The sequence below is a fragment of the Theropithecus gelada genome, chromosome 4 (genome assembly GCF_003255815.1).
Source record: "Theropithecus gelada isolate Dixy chromosome 4, Tgel_1.0, whole genome shotgun sequence".
In the NCBI taxonomy this organism is placed as follows: domain Eukaryota; kingdom Metazoa; phylum Chordata; class Mammalia; order Primates; family Cercopithecidae; genus Theropithecus; species Theropithecus gelada.
The window spans coordinates 74,710,738-74,729,629 of NC_037671.1; the positions used below are offsets into that span (position 1 = coordinate 74,710,738).

General features: G+C 34.5%; 1 protein-coding gene across 1 annotated transcript in view; it reads left to right on the plus strand.

The window, feature by feature from the left end:
• MYO6 (myosin VI) overlaps positions 1 to 18,892 on the plus strand; it is a 161,005-nt gene that overhangs the window by 93,218 nt on the left and 48,895 nt on the right. The window contains exons 9-14 of the mRNA XM_025382209.1: positions 44 to 208; positions 3,791 to 3,871; positions 7,238 to 7,418; positions 14,351 to 14,495; positions 16,604 to 16,761; positions 18,434 to 18,525. Coding sequence (XP_025237994.1) covers positions 44 to 208; positions 3,791 to 3,871; positions 7,238 to 7,418; positions 14,351 to 14,495; positions 16,604 to 16,761; positions 18,434 to 18,525 — 822 coding nt within the window. The remainder of the gene's footprint in view (positions 1 to 43; positions 209 to 3,790; positions 3,872 to 7,237; positions 7,419 to 14,350; positions 14,496 to 16,603; positions 16,762 to 18,433; positions 18,526 to 18,892) is intronic.

An 18,892-nucleotide genomic window follows, 5' to 3' on the forward strand; every position in this document is an offset into this window, starting at 1 on the left:
CTTTAAATGCAAAAACATATTTTCTCTGTGTTTTGTTTTTTAGAACTCAGTTGTTGGAGGATTTGTTTCACATTATCTCCTAGAGAAATCTAGAATCTGTGTTCAAGGCAAAGAGGAAAGAAATTATCATATCTTTTATAGGTTGTGTGCTGGTGCTTCTGAAGATATTAGAGAAAAACTTCATTTGAGCTCACCAGATAATTTTCGGGTAGGTCAGAAGAAAAGAAATTTCATATAGCCGGGTGCAGTGGCTCATTCCTGTAATCCCAACACTTTGGGAGGCTGAGGCAGATGGATCGCTTGAGCCCAGGAGTTCGAGAGCAGCCTGGGCAATGTAGCGAGACCCTGTCTCAAAAAAAAAAAAAAACCAAAAAATTAACTTGGCATGGTGGCAATCACCTGTAGTTCCAGCTACTTGGAGGCTGAGGTGGGAGGATCACCTGAGCCCAGGAGGTTGAGACTGCAGTGAGCCATGATTGTGCCACTGCACGCCAGCCTCGGCAACAGAGTGAGACCCTGTCCCAAAGAAAAAAAAAATTTTTGTACAATTTTTGAAAACAGAATTGCCATCAAGCCTAAAACTTATTTTAGTGGATTTTGAAATCTACTTGTTGTGTGTATGTAACTTACATTGGATCAAGTATAACATGTTAGAATGACCACTGTACTGAGAAGATCTCTATTAAGGTGTACTGCTGAGTTTATAATATATTACTATATGAGGAGGCACATAATGGAATAGATAAAAGGATAGATGTTAAACCCTATTATCAATTTAAACTCAACTAGAAATTTATAATAGCTCTGTAATACTAGCTTTAAAGTTACCTTTGACTTATCTGTAAAAATGTTTGAACACTGAATTAATATTAATAAAGGACAGATGATTGTTTTTCTTAATTCACTTCAACAACAAATATTTATTGCTTACCCATTGGGTGCCAGGCATTGGGCCAGGATTAAAAAGATAAATAATACCCAGTCCCTGCTCCTGAGCAACTTAGAATGTGGTGGGAAGAGCGCACACACACGCACACGCATACGCGCACGCGTGCGCGTATACACACACACACACACACACACACACTCACCCCATCCCCGAGCATTACAAGCCAAGGGAGTAGAGTTTCTAGGAGCGGTGACTGGGGATGGTTAACACAATTTTCAGATTCTCAGGTTAGGAAACAGTGTCCTTGTATGGAGTATGGGAATGTTGTTTATACAAAGGAATGGAATGTGAGTAAGGAATGTCATTTGTATAGAGTTCCCCAGCTGATTCCGATAGTCTTTTTTGGTCAGAAACCCTCTATTTGAGAATCATAACACACATAATTATTGCTCTGTGGTTGTGTGTGTGTGTGTGTGTGTGTGTGTGTTTGCAGACAGCTTTTCTTTTACTTCAACCAATTTCTTTTAATGTGTATTTGCAAATTTTAAAAGTCTGTTGTCTTAAAATGCTTTATAAATGTATCTATATACTTCTAAAATGTCCAGTCTTTTCTAGAACTCTCCAGATTAATTGGAATTTGAAGTTAGTTGCCCACATTATTTTCATGAAAGTAAAGAAAGCATTTCTTTTTACTATGGTTTTTAAAAAAGGAATAAATTACTAGGAACTACATAAAATGTAATAATGATGGTACGGTTTTGTCAATACTTATTTGACAATAAAGTGATGTGACTATTCTGGCCTTAATCTAGCTTTTCTTCCTGCTTGGAGGCTTGGGAACATAGTATTTTTGGGTTTCAGAATATACAGCCTTTCCTGGTACAATGGCAGGCATCCTGAAAGGGCAGCTATTGAAATTTTTCTGGTTAGAGGGTTTCCTGATTCTGCAGTGTGAACCAGGAGGCCTGATTTCCTTTCTTACAGGAGAGTCCTTGTGATGGTAAGAGGGAAAGTAGGGGAATAGCGTTGCATACATCTGCCATCTTGAATATTCCTCTTGTATGCCGGCACACACACACTACTATATCCACTTCTCCCAAATAATTCTGCCTTAAAGTGACTTAAAAGTGTGTTAGTGATTTCATCAGGTTTTTCTGTAGTTTATTCTGGTTATAATTGAGAGATCAGGTTTTAAAAACAAAGGGGAGACATGCAATAGGTTGAATACTTCCAAAATTGTTGAATGTTTTTGGTCACTCCTCTATCAAAATTAGTATGTAAAGAATTGTAGATGTATACCTGTCTGAAAACATTTGTATTAATCACACATATACTTTAAAAAGTAAAAGGTTTAAAAATGTTCGCATTATTTAGACATTTCAAATATTTCTGCACATGTTTTATGGAGCCATTTGCTGTAATCATGGATAGATCCTTGAATGTGAAGAAAGGGTGGATAGAATAAGAATAGATGGCAGGGGTAGTGTTCTAGTTACAGAAAAACTAAAAGGACACATTTCTATCCAAGGTTGTAATATTAGGCCCCACTGTCCAGAAACAAAGTATTTGACAAAACAATTGGAGTGAGGAGACAAAATGCTTGGTAGCAAAGAACATATTTGTTTTGGCTCTATGTGTTTAAGCTATTATTCTGCTAAGTAAAAGAGCTCTTATTTGAAACAGTCCGTTGAAAATGCTTACCAACATTGTCCTCTTTTCTCTTTTATTTTTATTCACAAATATTCTAGGGTAGAATGAAAAAAAAAAACATGTATATAGTTGTCTTGTTTTTACTGTATTTTAGCATTTAATTATAATGGAGAAGGAACAATAGATGCATTGATTGTCTAAAATATTAAATTTATCCCCATATCATTCAAATTTATTATAAATTTTTTTTGGTGTATGTGTGATGTGGTGTATTTAATCTGGGAATTCATGCCATGGTACAATAAAATCATAGTCACCTGATTTAAGAGATGTTTACAAGCTGAGATGTTTAAAAAACTTGTCCATCCTGTTCTCTGTGTACATCCTTCCTGATCAGATTTGCCCAATTCCATCTAAATGTCTTTAGGCTGTGTGTAATTTTCCAAAAAATGCAGTATTTTTAGTCTGCCATATAGCAAATATGTCCATTCACTTTTTATTAGAAACAGTTTTTAAATGAAGCAAGATTTCAGTTGCAAGACCAATAAATGTGAACAGTAGATTCTTGTTGATACCGATATATGTTCTTTTTTTGAACTACTCCTCTTGTTTTATATTTTGGAAGCATTTAGCTTTTGAAAGCCTTTGGTAAGCAAAGTAAATCATTGAAATAAGAAAACCTTAAATTATTTGATCCATAAAGCAAGTACTGTAATTTATGTACAGTCATTGTTAGTTTTCAATAAATGTGAAAAGCATGTTTTAAAAAACTGACTCTAAAAATAAAAAATTAAGAAAATCAAGGATAGTATTTATCTTTCATAACTTTTCAGAATTTAAAATACTGCTTGAAAAATTAAACTACAGTATGGGTCCTTACTTGAGATTCTACATATTTAGTAGGAAGTTGATTTTCATGATTTTATGCACTGTATTTAGATTTTTGATACTGAAAAGATATAAAATTGTTGCCCTTTAAAAGTAGAAAACTTTTATGTCATTGATCTTTATTTTAATCATTTTATTTAATCTCCTTTCAGAGATTAGGATTTTTAATATGCCTGGTTTTATTATTAGGAAGAAAATGTTTATAAAATATAGAAGTATTGATTTTAATGGTGAGATTAAACAGTACTCAGGTTGTGTTCAGAAATTCGTTATGGTTGGCACTATTTTATAAGTTGTGTTTTCTCCTGTATTATTTCCCTGTGGATCATATATGTTAATTATATTTAATTTGTTTTTTCATAGTATTTAAACCGAGGCTGCACTAGATACTTTGCTAACAAAGAAACGGACAAACAGATTTTACAGAACCGCAAAAGTCCTGAGGTATAGTAGACCATTTTTCTTAAAATCTTTAATGTAAAAAAAAAAAAAACGTACTGAAAGATGTGTTATAATTTTTATTTTGGAGCCCAAGTAAGAGTTCTGACTTTTAGGCTTATATTTTAAAAAAACTAAATATTCATCTAAGTCTCTTTCACAGTGTAATACTTTATACCTCTTGTTGGTATCTAGTGAAGCAACAGGTTCTGTTCTTTCTGGTTAGGCATCACTGCACTGCTCTCCTCTCATTCTGTTTTCAAGCATGAAGGTATTAAATTGCGTAAGAATCAGTCTCTTCTAGCATTTTTGAAACTTACTCTTATGTTACCACTTGAGCTTAAGAATATGTCTTTTATAATTTATTGTCTATTTCAAGACTGAAGTGAGCCTTGATATAGACAGTAAATAGATTAAGCATTCTTGGGAAGAAATGTTATAGGCTGGGTGTGGTGGCTCACACCTGTAATCCCAGCACTTTGGGAGGCCAAGGCGGGAGGATCATTTGAAGCCAGGAGTTCGAGACCAGCCTGGGAAACATAGTGAAACCCCATCTTTACAAAAATTAAAAAAAATTCGCTGGGTGAGGTCATGTATGCCTGTAGTTCTAGCTATTTGGGAGGCTGAAGTGGGAAGATTGCTTGAACGCTGGAGGTGGAGGCTGCAGTGAGCCGTGATCATGCCATTGTACTCCAGCCTGGGCAACAGAGTTAAAAACAAAAAAAACCTGGTCAGGTGGAGTGGCTCGCGCCTGTAATCCCAGCACTTTGGGAGGCTGAGGCGGGTGGATCATTTGAGTTCAGGAGTTCGAGACCAGGTCGGCCAACATGATGAGACCCTGTCTCTACTAAAAAATTACAAGAATTAGCCAAGTGTGTTGGCATGTGCCTGTAATCCCAGCTACTCGGGAGGCTGAGGCAGGAGAATCTCTTGAACCCAGGAGACGGAGGCTGTAGTAAGCAGAGATCGCGCCACTGTACTCCAGCCTGGGCAACAGAATGAGACTCTGTCTCAAAAAAAAAAGCTTGTATATTATTGTAGTTCTGTTTAAAACATCATATTTATGTAATATGAAAAATTTATATATTGGTTTCAGTAAATTATATTTCTAAGAATAGATGTAATTATACCATTAATTATTTATAAAACATTTTCTTAATCTAGAAATTTACAACCCTTCTAAATTTTAATATGCAGTGTTTAGTAAGTGGTACTAAGTTGCATGTACTCAAGGGACTTAAATTACGAAATACTAAGGATTAATGATAGATACTTGTTAATGTTACTTTTATTAATTTTGTTAAAAATTTAAATTGAGTAAGCGAACAAATTTTTATAATAGTCAGTTTTTAATGCTTCTACATTTGTAAGCCCGATATTTTTGACTCCTCTTAAAATGGATGAGATGATTTATGTTTTTAGTATATTTATATAAAAGGATAGAAAGCAAATAAAATATTCCTTTATTTAAAATTCTAAGCAGACAACCCTACAGTTAATTTTTGTTTAATTTGATATTTTATGTATCATTATAGATACAGAATCTGAATTACAAACTATAAACTTTGTTATAGCCATGGTTGGTACTTTAAGAAGCAACATTAATATTTATTATGGTGTCTTTCTTTGTCTTGATAAGACTATGTTTTTCTGAGATATCAAAATATAGTAGTTATATTCTTTTCACTAAGATAATGGAGACCTTTCCTAGTGGGACATTGCAGCAGTTCTGAAGGGTGGGGGGAAGATAGAAATTTGATCATTTGCCATGGAAAAAAATGGAGTAGAGAGAAAAGAAAACTGAAGTTTACTCTCCAAAGAGTAGCATGTACTCTCCAAAGAAGAAAATTACCCTTTTATTCTAGAGTCAGTATACTCTGTCAGAAATCTTATTCGCATTGAGTGAGTGTGTGTTTATGTGTATAGTTAAATAATGGATTAATATGTTTAAATTACTTTTTATGTCTTCTTTATCAGGAGGATGAGGTGATCATTTTGACTAATTAAACCCTTTGCCCAGTTCCATCTGAGTGTCTTTAGGTTGTGTGTAATTTTTAGAAAAATGCAGTATTTTTAGTCTGCCATACAGCAAATATGTTCATTAACTTTTGATTAGAAATAGTTTTTAAATGAAGCAATTCTTCTACTGCAAACTAAAAATTCTGCATGATGTGTGTTTTCTGCTGAACAGTTTTGGCTGCATGTGATTGTTTCCTTTGCTTCTTTTAAGAATAAATTGAATTTTATTGTGTTAGATATTTTCCAGAAATGTTGCACATTCATAATTGAACATTTTAAATAATTTTGTGGAAAGACAATTACAGCTTGAGCTGGGAATCATTTGTTTACTGGGAGGAAAAAAAATCCGTCTCCGGGAGGCATCTTTAATGACCAGTTAATCGTGATCCTGTTACTTAATGTTAAATTATGTATTCTCAAGTTCTGGAAAATTTCTAGTACAATCTTTTCATGTCCAGTAACTTTTATGTTTCTCCTTCTAGTTTCTGCAGACCTGACTTTCTTCTTCTTTTTTTCTTCTGAGTTGGTATAGAGTCTAACAAATGAGTACATTAGATGCAAGTTCTTTTAGGAGAGAAAACAAATTTTCTTCTCATTTTTTCTGAAATGTTTTAAGTCATTGTGTAAATTATTAGAGTAAGCATAGTGCTTACTAATATACTTTACCATGTATATATATATATATGCATATAAAAAACTTTAAAAAAGAATTCTAAGGTATGAAAATTGTATCAGCCTGCTCACTATTTACTACTACTTAATATTGGTGCAGTTGGTGGCAGTTAATCTAAAGAAGTGTCATACTAATTGTCACATTTAAATTTTTTATTGCACTTTTTAACTTAGTTTTTCTTTTTTTCATTGACAAGAATAGTATATATTTATACTGTACATTGGAGTACAGTGTAATGTTTGATACATGTATACATTGTGGAATAATTAAATGAATATATTTATCATTACCTAATTTTTAAAAAATCTGTAATGTTGATACAAGTATTGATATTCCCTCCTTTTCCACCGAATTTTTTATCTTTTTCTAATATCCTTGGATTATAAGACTTTAGAGTGAAAATTGTAATTTAATTGAAAAAACATCTAATTCCATTATTTTAATTGCAATTTTTGCTGGTAAGTGTAGATTCACACGTAGCAAATAGAGAAATAGAACAGAGAGATCCTGTGTATACCTTTCCTGGTCATTTAGTTTTTGAATGTTAGAATAGTGAAGATTTTCCCATTGACAGAATTTATTTTTGCATGTTATATAGTGCATTAATTGACCTGGTGTAGTAGTTTTAGTGTACTTAAATAATGTAACAATCAGTTAATTGGTGTCTTCTTGTTTTGTAGTACCTTAAGGCAGGTTCTATGAAAGATCCTCTATTAGATGACCATGGTGATTTTATTAGAATGTGCACGGCTATGAAAAAAATTGGTTTGGATGATGAAGAAAAGCTTGATCTCTTCCGGGTAGTAGCTGGTGTCCTGCACCTTGGAAATATTGATTTTGAGGAAGCTGGCAGCACTTCAGGTTTGTTTTTTATTTTTTTAAGAGGAAAAAAATTAAATAGAATTTCTGTTATTTATTTGTAATATGAAAATTGAATCTGTTTATGTGCAGCTGCTTAAAAAATGCTTAAGAAATATCTAAAATATACTGGGTTACATGTTGAATCTCCCAAATGAAGACTGTTTCATTATCAGTAATTCTGATCAACAAGTCAGTGAACAAATCAGTGATACTACTTAGGAATAAACTTCTCATTTTTGAAGGATAAACAACTGATTATTTTATCCTGATAAATTTAGGGTAATTTTTAGTTAAATTTTCCAGTTATATTCACTTTTTAAAATTTCCAGTTATATTACACTTTTCCTAATAGGTGAGGAGATTAATTAATTCTCTATCATCTATTAAGGCATTTTTTTTTTTTTTGAAGCAGAGTCTCGCTCTGTCACCCAGGCTGGAGTGCAGTGGCGCTATCTCAGCTCACTGCAAGCTCCGCCTCCCGGGTTCACGCCATTCTCCTGCCTCAGCCTCCCAAGTAGCTGGGACTACAGGTGCCTGCCACCATGCCCGGCTAATTTTTTGTCTTTTTAGTAGAGATGGAGTTTCACTGTGTTAGCCAGGATGGTCTCGATCTCCTGACCTCGTGATCCGCCCACCTCAGCCTCCCAAAGTGCTGGGATTACAAGCATGAGCCACCACGCCTGGCCAGCTATTAAGGCATTTTTGAAAATGTTCAGGATCATTGGATAAATTAATTAGGGCAATTTAATATATAAAAGCCCATGTACTTTATTAATGATAAATGAAAATTTTAATCTTACGCACATTGAAAAGAAAAGCAACTTTTCAACTCTAGTGTTTCAGTCTATACATAAACAGTAGGACTTGACATAATTCGAAATTTGATCTATGAACACAGGGAATGTCAAACTATGAACCATGGCCCAAATTTGGCACACTGCCTGTTTTTTGTAAGTAAAATTTTATTGGAATAATGCCACACCCACTCATTTATGTGTGGTCTATACCAGCTTTTGTGCTAGTGTCAGAGTTGAGTAGTTGCAACAGAGGCTGTATGTCCTGCAAAGCCTAAACTATTTACTGTCTGGCCCTTTAGAGAAAAAGATTGTCAACCCCTATGTTAAGACATTATTGTAGGATCTTATACCAAGGATGAGTTAAGGGAAACCTACAGCACCATTTAATGTAGTAGTCAATAATGGGCTTTGGTGTTAGATCCCAGAGGCTCTCTGAGCCTTGGTTTCTTCAGTTGCAAAATTGAATAAACCATGAGAAGGACTTTTAAAGTATAATCAGTAGCTAGTGTAACGCTAAAGGTTCTTGCCTTAGCCACGCCAAAGAATTGGTGTGGCAGCTGCCTGCGGTGAGTGATGGAGACAGGGACCAAGAGAAAAAAAAAAGCTGTAGACTTTATTGAGCAGAGTGACAGTACAAAGCTTTCACAGCGTGGAAGGGGTCCCGAGTGGGTAGCCAGAGTTAGATTATGCAGTTGCCTTTTAAACTCTTTAAGGCGGGAAATACGTGCAGTGGGAAAATGTTACCAGAGCGAGAAACAAAGGCAGTAAATTATTTTGTGATATGTTTTAGATTTTGAGTAAAACCGGAATTAGGTTTTATTTACTTTATGACCTTGCCGCAGCATGGCAAAGGAGACAGGATTTTATGGGACTTTACAAAGTGTGTTTACAAGGAATTGGAATTAGGAACATAGATAAGGCCAGCTGGTCACAGAAAAATGGGCATTTAATATTTCTTTTAGTTTCAGGGGAGGGGAAAGGGAGAGAAGGAGAGAGGACATAGGGAAGCTTACGGCAAAATTTTTGCTGTTTATAGCTTTCTTGGGGAAGAAAACACGTGTACAAATCTTGGTGTGAGGAATATTTTAAGCACATATCTTTAATATTATTCATCCAGGACCAAAGTAAGTCCTGATGCAGGAAATGAGTGAGTTTCACAGCTTTCTGAGCCCCGACTCCACCCAGGAAGCCCAGCTGGCACCTCCTCTCACTAGCAATAGTGTGCATACAGGGAAAGAGCACAAGAAGACAGGAAAAAAAAGAAGATTAAAAAAAGTGTTATATGCAGGTCCCTTCTTACTCTGTATGTCATCATAACATCATAATTGTAATCTGTATATCATAAATAGAATGAGGTAGGGGATATCATCTCCGTTTTACAAAAGTGGAACCTGTATTGAAGTGATGCATGTGGTTATTGATGAAGTTGTAGATGTGAGAGCTGGTTCTGCTCATGTCTGACTAACTCAGAGGCTTGTGTTAATTGTCCCTTCTTTCTCCCAGGCCACTGAAATTTGTGATCTATGAATGAACAGACTAAAATAGATGTCTTAATGATTTTCTGATTTAATGTTCCGTAATGCTGTGAAATCAATAATGTGAGATGCAACATAACATAGTGGATGGGAGCATGTGCTCCTGATCCAGATGCTTTACCACATACTATCTGTGTGACCTTAGGCAGGGAACTTAGCCTTTTCATGTCTCAGTTCCCTCACTGTAAACTGAAGATAATAGTCCCTACCTCATGCTATAAAGAGGAATACCTGAGTTAAATATTTGTAAAATGATTTGAATACTTGTGTCTGGCACATAGTAATCATTATAAGTGCTTTAAATGAGTAAGTACAATTAAAATACAGATTGCTCCCAATTTAAAATGAAAAAAAATTCAAGCAAAATTAGGTATGTTCTTAATGTGCATTAAAATTTTTAATTGTTTTTTGAAGGATTGGAAGATTTGTTTTGAAAATATAATGAATGTTAGCATACATTTCATTTGCTCTCTAGCATTGTTATACCAAAGGAGCACATGTGGGAGATTCTAACACACACAAAAATCTTTACAATAATTAATACACACTTTAGAAATGTTATTAGAAGTGATAAATGGCATCTTCACACCTCTTATTATTACCCTGTGGTAGAAGATGCAGTTGTATAGAGTATTGTAAGTGTTGCATGATCACGTTAGTTGAAGAGTAGGAAATGCTCAAAAGGTAATGCTCTTTGCATTATCTCTTATTTTTCTTCTCTAACTTCCTTCTGTTGAAGGGAAAGTGAACAGAAATCAAGGAAGATTGAAAAGAGGCAGGGAATTAATAAGATTAATACATGATTAAATTAATTATTTTAAAAGCTAAGATTTTATATTTGTCTTCATCCTTCCTGTGACTCTTCCTATAGGTCCAAATGGGTTCTTTCTAATTAGAAGTGATTTCTTTTTTCCCTAGGGAGCTTAATTTGGCATGTCTTAGCAATTTGAAAAAGACTTAGTTTTGGCAGGGCATGGTGGTTCATGCCTGTTATCCCAGCATTATGGGAGGCTGAGGCAGAAGAATTACTTGAGCTCAGAAATTTTAAGATCAGTCTGGGTGACATAGTGAGACCCCATAAAACAAAACAAAACAAAAAACAAAAAAACAAAAACACCCCAAAACACACACACACACAGACACGCACACACACGCACGCACAAAATAAATTAGCTGGCATGGTGGTGCATGCCTGTAGTCCCAGCTACTTGGAAGGCTGAGGTGGAATGATTGAGCCCAGGAGGTCGAGGCTGCAGTGAGCCATGATTGCACCACTGCACTCCAGCCTGGGAGAGTGAGATCCTGTCTCCAAAAAAATTTGGTATTTTTATAATTATTCTACTGGAAAGATTATTCTCCAATAAGCACTTACAGGACTTTTAACTGTCATAAAGAAGTTTTTGCATGATGAAAATGCAGAGAACACTTACTGGGACTGCCTGTGTTTTTAAAATTCCACATAACAAATAAAATGTTATAACAACAAACTTTTAAAATGTTTGAAGAAGTTCTTTTTTGGAAACAAATGATATGAAAACTTTGCATGATAGTATTTTGCCTTTTAAGACTTATTAAAAATCCTGGGTTTTTTTTTCTTAGTCTTACATAATTTTTGGAGTTATGTAAGAAACTTTGCAATATAGTAAAAAAGAAGAAATATTTAAATGAATTATTTGATGGTTGGTTTTTTGAGAGCTATATAATTTTAGGCAATATGTATATGTATAGAACCTACACATGGGTAATAAGCACATTTTCATAGAATGAAACATTCAAAATATTCTCAAAGTATCTCTCTTTTTTCTTTCTTTTTTTTTTTGGTAGGAGCTTTATTGAGATCTAATTAATATACCATACAGTTCACTCAATTGAAGTGTACATTTCAGTGGTGTTTAGTATTTTCAGAGTTGTGCAACCACCACCATAGATTTAGAACATTTCATCACCCCACAAAGAAACCCCATACCCATTAACAGTCACTCCTCACTGCCCACTTCTCTCAGCCACTAATCTACTTCCTGTCTATAAATTTATTCTGGACATTTCATATAAATGGAATTATATAACGTGGTCTTTTGTGATTGGCTTCTTTCACTTAGCATAGTGTTTTCAAGGTTAATCCACGTTATAGCATTTAGCAGTACTTCATTTTATTTTTATTGCTGAATAATATTTCATTGTATGGATATACTACATTTTGTTTATCCATTTGTCAGTTTCTAGACATTCGGGTTGTTTCTGTTTTTTGGCTATTATGAGTAATGCTGCCGAGAACATTTGTGGACAAATTTGTGTTGGGATGTGTTTTCATTTCCCTTGAGTAAATACCTTGGAGTGGAATTGCTGAATCACATCATGGCAAACTCTGACCTTTTGAGGAACTGTCAGACTTTTTCAAAGTAGCTTTTCCACTTTACAGAGCTATTCCCATCAAAAGTGTATGAGGGTTTCATTTTCTCCATATCCTCACCAGTACTATGTGTATGCTTATAGCAATCATAGGGGGTGTGAAGTGTTATCTCTTTGTGGTTTTTATTTGCATTTTCCTGATGGCTCAAAATGCTGAGCATCTTTCTATGTGCTTACTGACCATTTGTATATCTTTTTTGGAGAAGTGCCTGTTGAGATTCTTTGCCCATTTATTAATTGGGTTTTCTTTTTATTACCAAGTTGTAACAGTTTTAAAAATATATTCTAGGTACAAGTCCTTTATCAGATATATAATTTGCAAATCTTTTCTCCCATTCTGTTTGTTATCTTTACTCATTTGGTAGTGTTCTTTGAAACTCAAATTTTTATTTCAGTGAAGCCTAATTTATCTGTTTTTTCTTTTATTGCTTGTGATTTTGGTATTATAGAAAAGAAATGAAGATTCATACCTATGTTTTTTTGTAACAGTTGAATAGCTTTAACTCTTATATTTAAGTCTTTGATTCCATTTTGAGTTAATTTTGTGTATGGTGTGAGGAAGGGGTCCAGCTTCATTCTTTTGCATGTGGACATCCAGTTGTTCCAGTACCTTTATTAAAGAAGCTGTTCTTTCCTCAATGAATTGTCCCAACAACATCTTCTTATAAGGTCTCATTTTTCACATTTTTTTCTCATACATATTCTGAGATTGGTATGTTAAGTAACTTATGAATTTGTCATAAAATTCTCATGATTTTCACACATTCTTTGTAGTTTTTAAGTTAGGTAGTCTTAGAATATATCATTTATTAATATTAATCTGAAAATATTTGGAAAATGTTACTTTTATTATAATGCAAATAAATAAATACAAAGAATAGTTAATCTTTATCTAGTACTTTCTGTGTACCAGACACTATTCCAAGCACTTCACGTACATAACCTTATTAATCTAAATAACAACCATATAAGCTAGGTAAAGTAATTATCCCAGTTTTATGGACGAGGAAACTGAGCACAAAGAGAATAAGTAACTTATTCAAGGTCACATAGCTAGTAGTTGTAGAGCTTGATCAGCCCTGAGACTAAAGCACTGTCTTTCTTTATAGTATTTTTTAAAACAGCCCTTATAAATAGAAATCTATAGATATGATGTACTAAGGCAAAAATGACCTGCCTGGCTGCCTTCTGCTGCAATATATCCTTTCCTCACATGCCCCTGTGCAAGCACACAAAAAATAAAATGGCACATGTGCAGGCTGGATGTGCCAATGGCAGATTTCTCAAAATGCCCACATGGGTCAAGACCTAACTGCATTGCCCCCCCCCTTTTTGTTTTGTTTGTTTTTTTTTTTTTACTATTTTCTGCTCTGCAGTGTAAAGATACTGAAAATGTCAAAAAGACTTGCAGATACCCCTAAGGGTAACATTAATAAGTAAAAGAGGAAGCGTTTGTATGTATTGATCTCTAGCACAGAAAGTCAAGCTGTTGGAGAAACTGGACAGTGGTATACATGTATATTAATGTGTATATGAAACATAAATGAATTTTGTGTTTAGAAGTGAGCTCATCATGCAGATATTCCAGAATTGGAAAAAATCTAAAATCTGAAACATTTTTGGTCCCAAGCATTTCAGATAAGGGATACTCTACCTGTACAGGTAATAGTAATTGTCTCTTCACTCCCTTCAACCCACTTCAAAGCAATATGAGTACATGCTTATTACGTATGCATAAACACATCCATAGACAGATATATACGTCCAAATTGATCTATCCAGGTGCGTTACAGCGTTTGCACTAAAATTACTCCTTGAAATTTATTGGAGTCATATGAATTTTAATGATGAGATACTATATTTCTCTAAAGAGTTAATATATTAAGAAGGATTATAATCTATCATTAGTGTAGTTTGCTTATAGGGTCATAAAAAATGAAACAGTGGCAGTTTAATATTGATGTGCTTAAAGGATTATACCATGGACTTCCCCAAGGGAGGGTCGTCTGTTGATCTTAGCAGTATGAGTGTTTGACAAGGATGGTGAAAAAGTGAGGTGGATTTAAGAGTTACAGATAAGCCTTGCCCATTATATAGTTTTTTGTAAGTGAAGTATAATTGTAAGAAATGGGTCTTGAAAATCTCGTTTATATAACACTTATTAATTTCAATTAAAATATATTTCCATTAGGTGGTTGTAATCTGAAGAATAAATCTGCTCAGTCTTTGGAATGTTGTGCTGAATTACTGGGTTTGGACCAAGATGATCTTCGAGTAAGTTTGACCACAAGAGTCATGCTAACAACAGCAGGGGGCACCAAAGGAACAGTTATAAAGTAAGTTCCTTAACTAATTGCGCAGCAAAAATTTTGCCTTGCGGTTTGTCAAGGAAAAACATAAGTTACATTACATTTAAAACCTGAGCTTGATAGATCAAAATTCTGTGCATCTCAGTGTAGTGATCCATCAAATAAATAAATGGAGTTTAACATAGCTCTTAAAGTTGTTCCTTGTTGATATTTGGAATTTATAAGGTAAGAGAGATTTACTTTTCTACAACTATGAAAATACGAGCTGATGATATAAATCAGTATGTGACAGTTTTAGGCAACAGATCATTTTACTAATAATGTTTACTAAAACTTGTATTAAGCAGATTTCACTGTAGCAAAATACTCAGCAAATGACACTTTCCTTATGTTTAGGATTCTTTATTTGGGAGAAATTACAAATGACAAGAAATAAGGGCTTAACCAAGATTTTAAAAATCAGTAACCAAGAACTTCTAGATTGTACCTGGATATTTGTATACTTTTGTCTCCGTGTCCTGTATTTTATATATTTTTGGTTTTGGTAATGTAGAATAAAATTGACATTCAGCCTTGTCATTCTGAGGCACTGCAGAATCTTCATTTGTGAAGGGAAAAAGACCCTTTATCTCTTACTAAATAAGACAGGCAGTGAGCTCTAGTGACATATTTCAGAAAAATTTGCAACAAATTTAAACAGGAAAAATTTTTTGTAAAAGCTTTTAGCCTCTCAGAAAATTGGCTACCTCTTACTCTTTTGAAAATTTTAGCAGGGTATGCTTAGCCTGATTCTTTGCTAAGCAAATTCAAAATTGTTCTTCTTATAAAGAAAAACTCTGGAAGAAGTTTGTAGAGCAGCACCCTACAGCCTACAGTTACTTGGTTCCTTAGAGATATCTCTGCGGCCCAAGGGAAAGCCCATACACGTGCAGGTGGGTGGTTCTCAGGCGTTGCTTCCTCCGTTTTCCCATTTTCTCCTTGTTCCAAAGCAGTTTTTTGTTGTTGTTTCTTCTTTTCAATCAATGCCATTCCAGAATCCAAAGCAGCTCCTTTTATGTATTCTATGTATAGCGTGTCCACATGAAACTCACTTCAAGAAAGGGTTCCATTGCAGAAAACGTAAGTGAGAAATCACTGTTTACAGAGGCTCAAGTATCAAGTGTCAGGTTGATCTGAATGACTTACAATTCTACTTCCAAATTTGACTTTTTTTTTTTTTTTTGGGGTGCTCTCTTGGTACCCCATGCTTATCTTTATGATAGTATTTAGCATGGTGTTGGGAAATTCTCTTCTGTGCAGTGTCTCTTCATCAGACTATCGTTTTCTTGAGGACAATGGCTGTGTGTCTGTACTTGCAACATTTAATACTGTTATACCGAATAGTTAGTTATATTAAATAGTAGAATGGGACAGTTCAAATTTTAAGATGTAAACATTTTATCCTAAACAGTGTAAAGAAGTTACCAAACTTTAAAGTTATCCTGAATTAAACACTGTTTCCTTTGCTTTAAAGGAAAGTCAAAAGGAAGGTTATTCCTTTGAATAATTTTGGATGAATAATTCAGGATGTAAATTAAGGTCAAAATGATTTTTTTTTTTTTTTTTTTTTTTTGAGACGGAGTCTCGCTCTGTCGCCCAGGCTGGAATGCAGTGGCCGGATCTCAGCTCACTGCAAGCTCCGCCTCCCGGGTTCACGCCATTCTCCTGCCTCAGCCTCCCGAGTAGCTGGGACTACAGGTGCCCGCCACCTTGCCCGGCTAGTTTTTTGTATTTTTTAGTAGAGACGGGGTTTCACCCCAGGATGGTCTCGATCTGCTGACCTCGTGATCCGCCCGTCTCGGCCTCCCAAAGTGCTGGGATTACAGGCTTGAGCCACCGCGCCCGGCCAGGTCAAAATGATTTTTTAAGCCTAACTTTTTTTTAACCCGATAATAGACTTTTGATCTAATTTTAGGTAATTCCATTAGTTCTCTTGTAGCAGTTTTCTACTTAGCTCCATTTTGTCCTATTCTCACATGACCTTTGGTATTTATTTTGTTCTCCCTGTGGGTATGTTTAGGTGCACTCTGACTGTGGTATCATTTTCACAGTATACACTCATAAATAATTTTTACTAGTATAGTTTTCTTTTATAGGGTACCTCTGAAAGTGGAGCAAGCAAACAACGCTCGTGATGCCCTGGCAAAGACGGTGTATAGCCATCTTTTTGATCATGTGGTAAACAGAGTAAATCAGTGTTTTCCTTTTGAAACATCATCTTATTTTATTGGAGTCCTAGATATTGCTGGTTTTGGTAAGTAGAGTTTCTTTTGTGAATATATATTCGTTTCATATTTTTTCACACATTAGAATTTGTTCTTAAATCTTTTCTCCTTTGTAACTCATTTTACTTGATGTATGTGTAATTATATGTCCACACTCACATTTCGTAATATGACCTAGGTAGGGAGCTGATACTTTAAAGAGAAGAGGAAAGACTCGTGGGGATTAGTTTTGATGATACTAATGCTAAGATTAAAACATTGATTGAAACTGCTATAGTTAAGGATATCTCTGTACTGTAAAAGGAATACAGCTGAATAAAGGTAAATCCTTGTGTGCTACTAATGAAGATAATACTTTCACTAATTAAATAACAAAAAAGATAAATAGAGTTGCTAAAACCATTGACTAATTTGTAGAGCTGGGGATAGGTTGACCTAACTTACAGGACAACCTCATTAGTATGTTTAGAAATTCATTGCTGTTGCTGTCAGCAAGTAGCTGTATTTTCCATCAAATAAACAAGATACCAAGATAAGTAATTAAATAGCTGTAGAGCTGTTCAACCAGAAATGAAATGAGTCACCAGCATATAAATGCTGCTTTGCTCTGAATGACAAAAATATAAAAATCTTGAAGTGTAAATCTAATGGGTTTTGTATTGGGCTTTATCGACGTGGGCATTGTTTCTGGCTGTGAAGGAGTAGTGTCGTCTTTGTGGTTTTGCCGAAGAAATGTATGAGTGTTTACACTTGGGGAGGGATGGAGTATTGCTTTTGACGCAATATGTATTTTAAACTTTATAATTCTCTACCTTTGAACTACCTTTGGTTCAAAGGTAGAGAATTATTAATTATTATTATTATTAATTTTTTCCTTTTTTACAACAGTTTTAGCATAACACACAAAGGATTATAAAATTGTAAAGCCTAATGTATCTTAGACATCATGTAATATAATCTCTTAATTTTAGAAATGAATTCGTATCCACAGCATTTTTGATAAGTAATTTTATAGATTATGCAGAAAAAAATCTTCAAAAGCACTTGTATTTTAAGTCATTTTTGTGCTTAATTTAGATTGCTTTAATACCTGTGCTTTAAAGAATTGTTGACCGGGTGCAGTGGCTCATGCCTGTAATCCCAGCACTTTGGGAGGCTGAGGCCGGCAGATCACTTGAGGTCAGGAGTTCAAGACCAGCCTGTGTAACATGGTGAAACCCTGTCTCTACTAAAAATACAAAAATTAGCTGGGTGTGGTGGCACATGTCTGTAATTCCAACTACTCGGGAGGCTGAGGCAAGAGAATCACTTGAACCCGGGAGGTGGAGGTTGCAGTGAGCCAAGATTGTACCACTGCACTCCAGCCTGTGTGACAGGGAATCTGTCTCAAAAATAAATAAATAAATAGTTACAAGTGACTTACGTTTTATATCTTTTAGTATACAACATTTATCTCATTTGAGAAACACCTTGTCAACTGAAGCAGGGTATTTTTAATACTTTTAATACCTATAAAGTTTTGTCTTGAAATGAGAACATTTGGGAAGTATAGAACAAATATATATATATATACACATGTGTATATATATATTTTTAACCTAATTTTAAATTAGGCCATTATTACAATTACATTTTATTCTATGATAAATTTATATGAAGTTGATCTCATAATGACTCTTGGTTCTGGTTTTATATTTTCAGAGTACTTTGAGCATAACAGTTATGAACAATTTTGCATCAACTATTGCAATGAAAAACTTCAACAATTTTTTAATGAAAGGATTCTGAAGGAGGTAATTGCCCTTATAACTTAAATTTAAGATCTGCATAAAGCTGTTTTAAATTTCAAGGAAGAGATATGTTGCAGTTACCCTGATTGGTGGGGACGGATGTTGTATAATGGAAGGTGACTGAAGCCTGGCAGAGGCCCCGGGGCTCAAGCACATCAAAAGTGTTAATGGTTCAGCTGAAGTTTAGGGACCTGATAAAAACTCTTAATGGGGGCTTCCTCAGAAGTGAACATCTATTTTTATTAGTGACTTTTAATAGACTTGAAGCTCTGTTTCTTTTTATGATTTTGTTGTCTCTACTTTTTTTTAAATTTATTTTTAAATTTATTTTTATTTTGAAACAGTCTCGCTCTGTTGCTCAGGCTGGAGT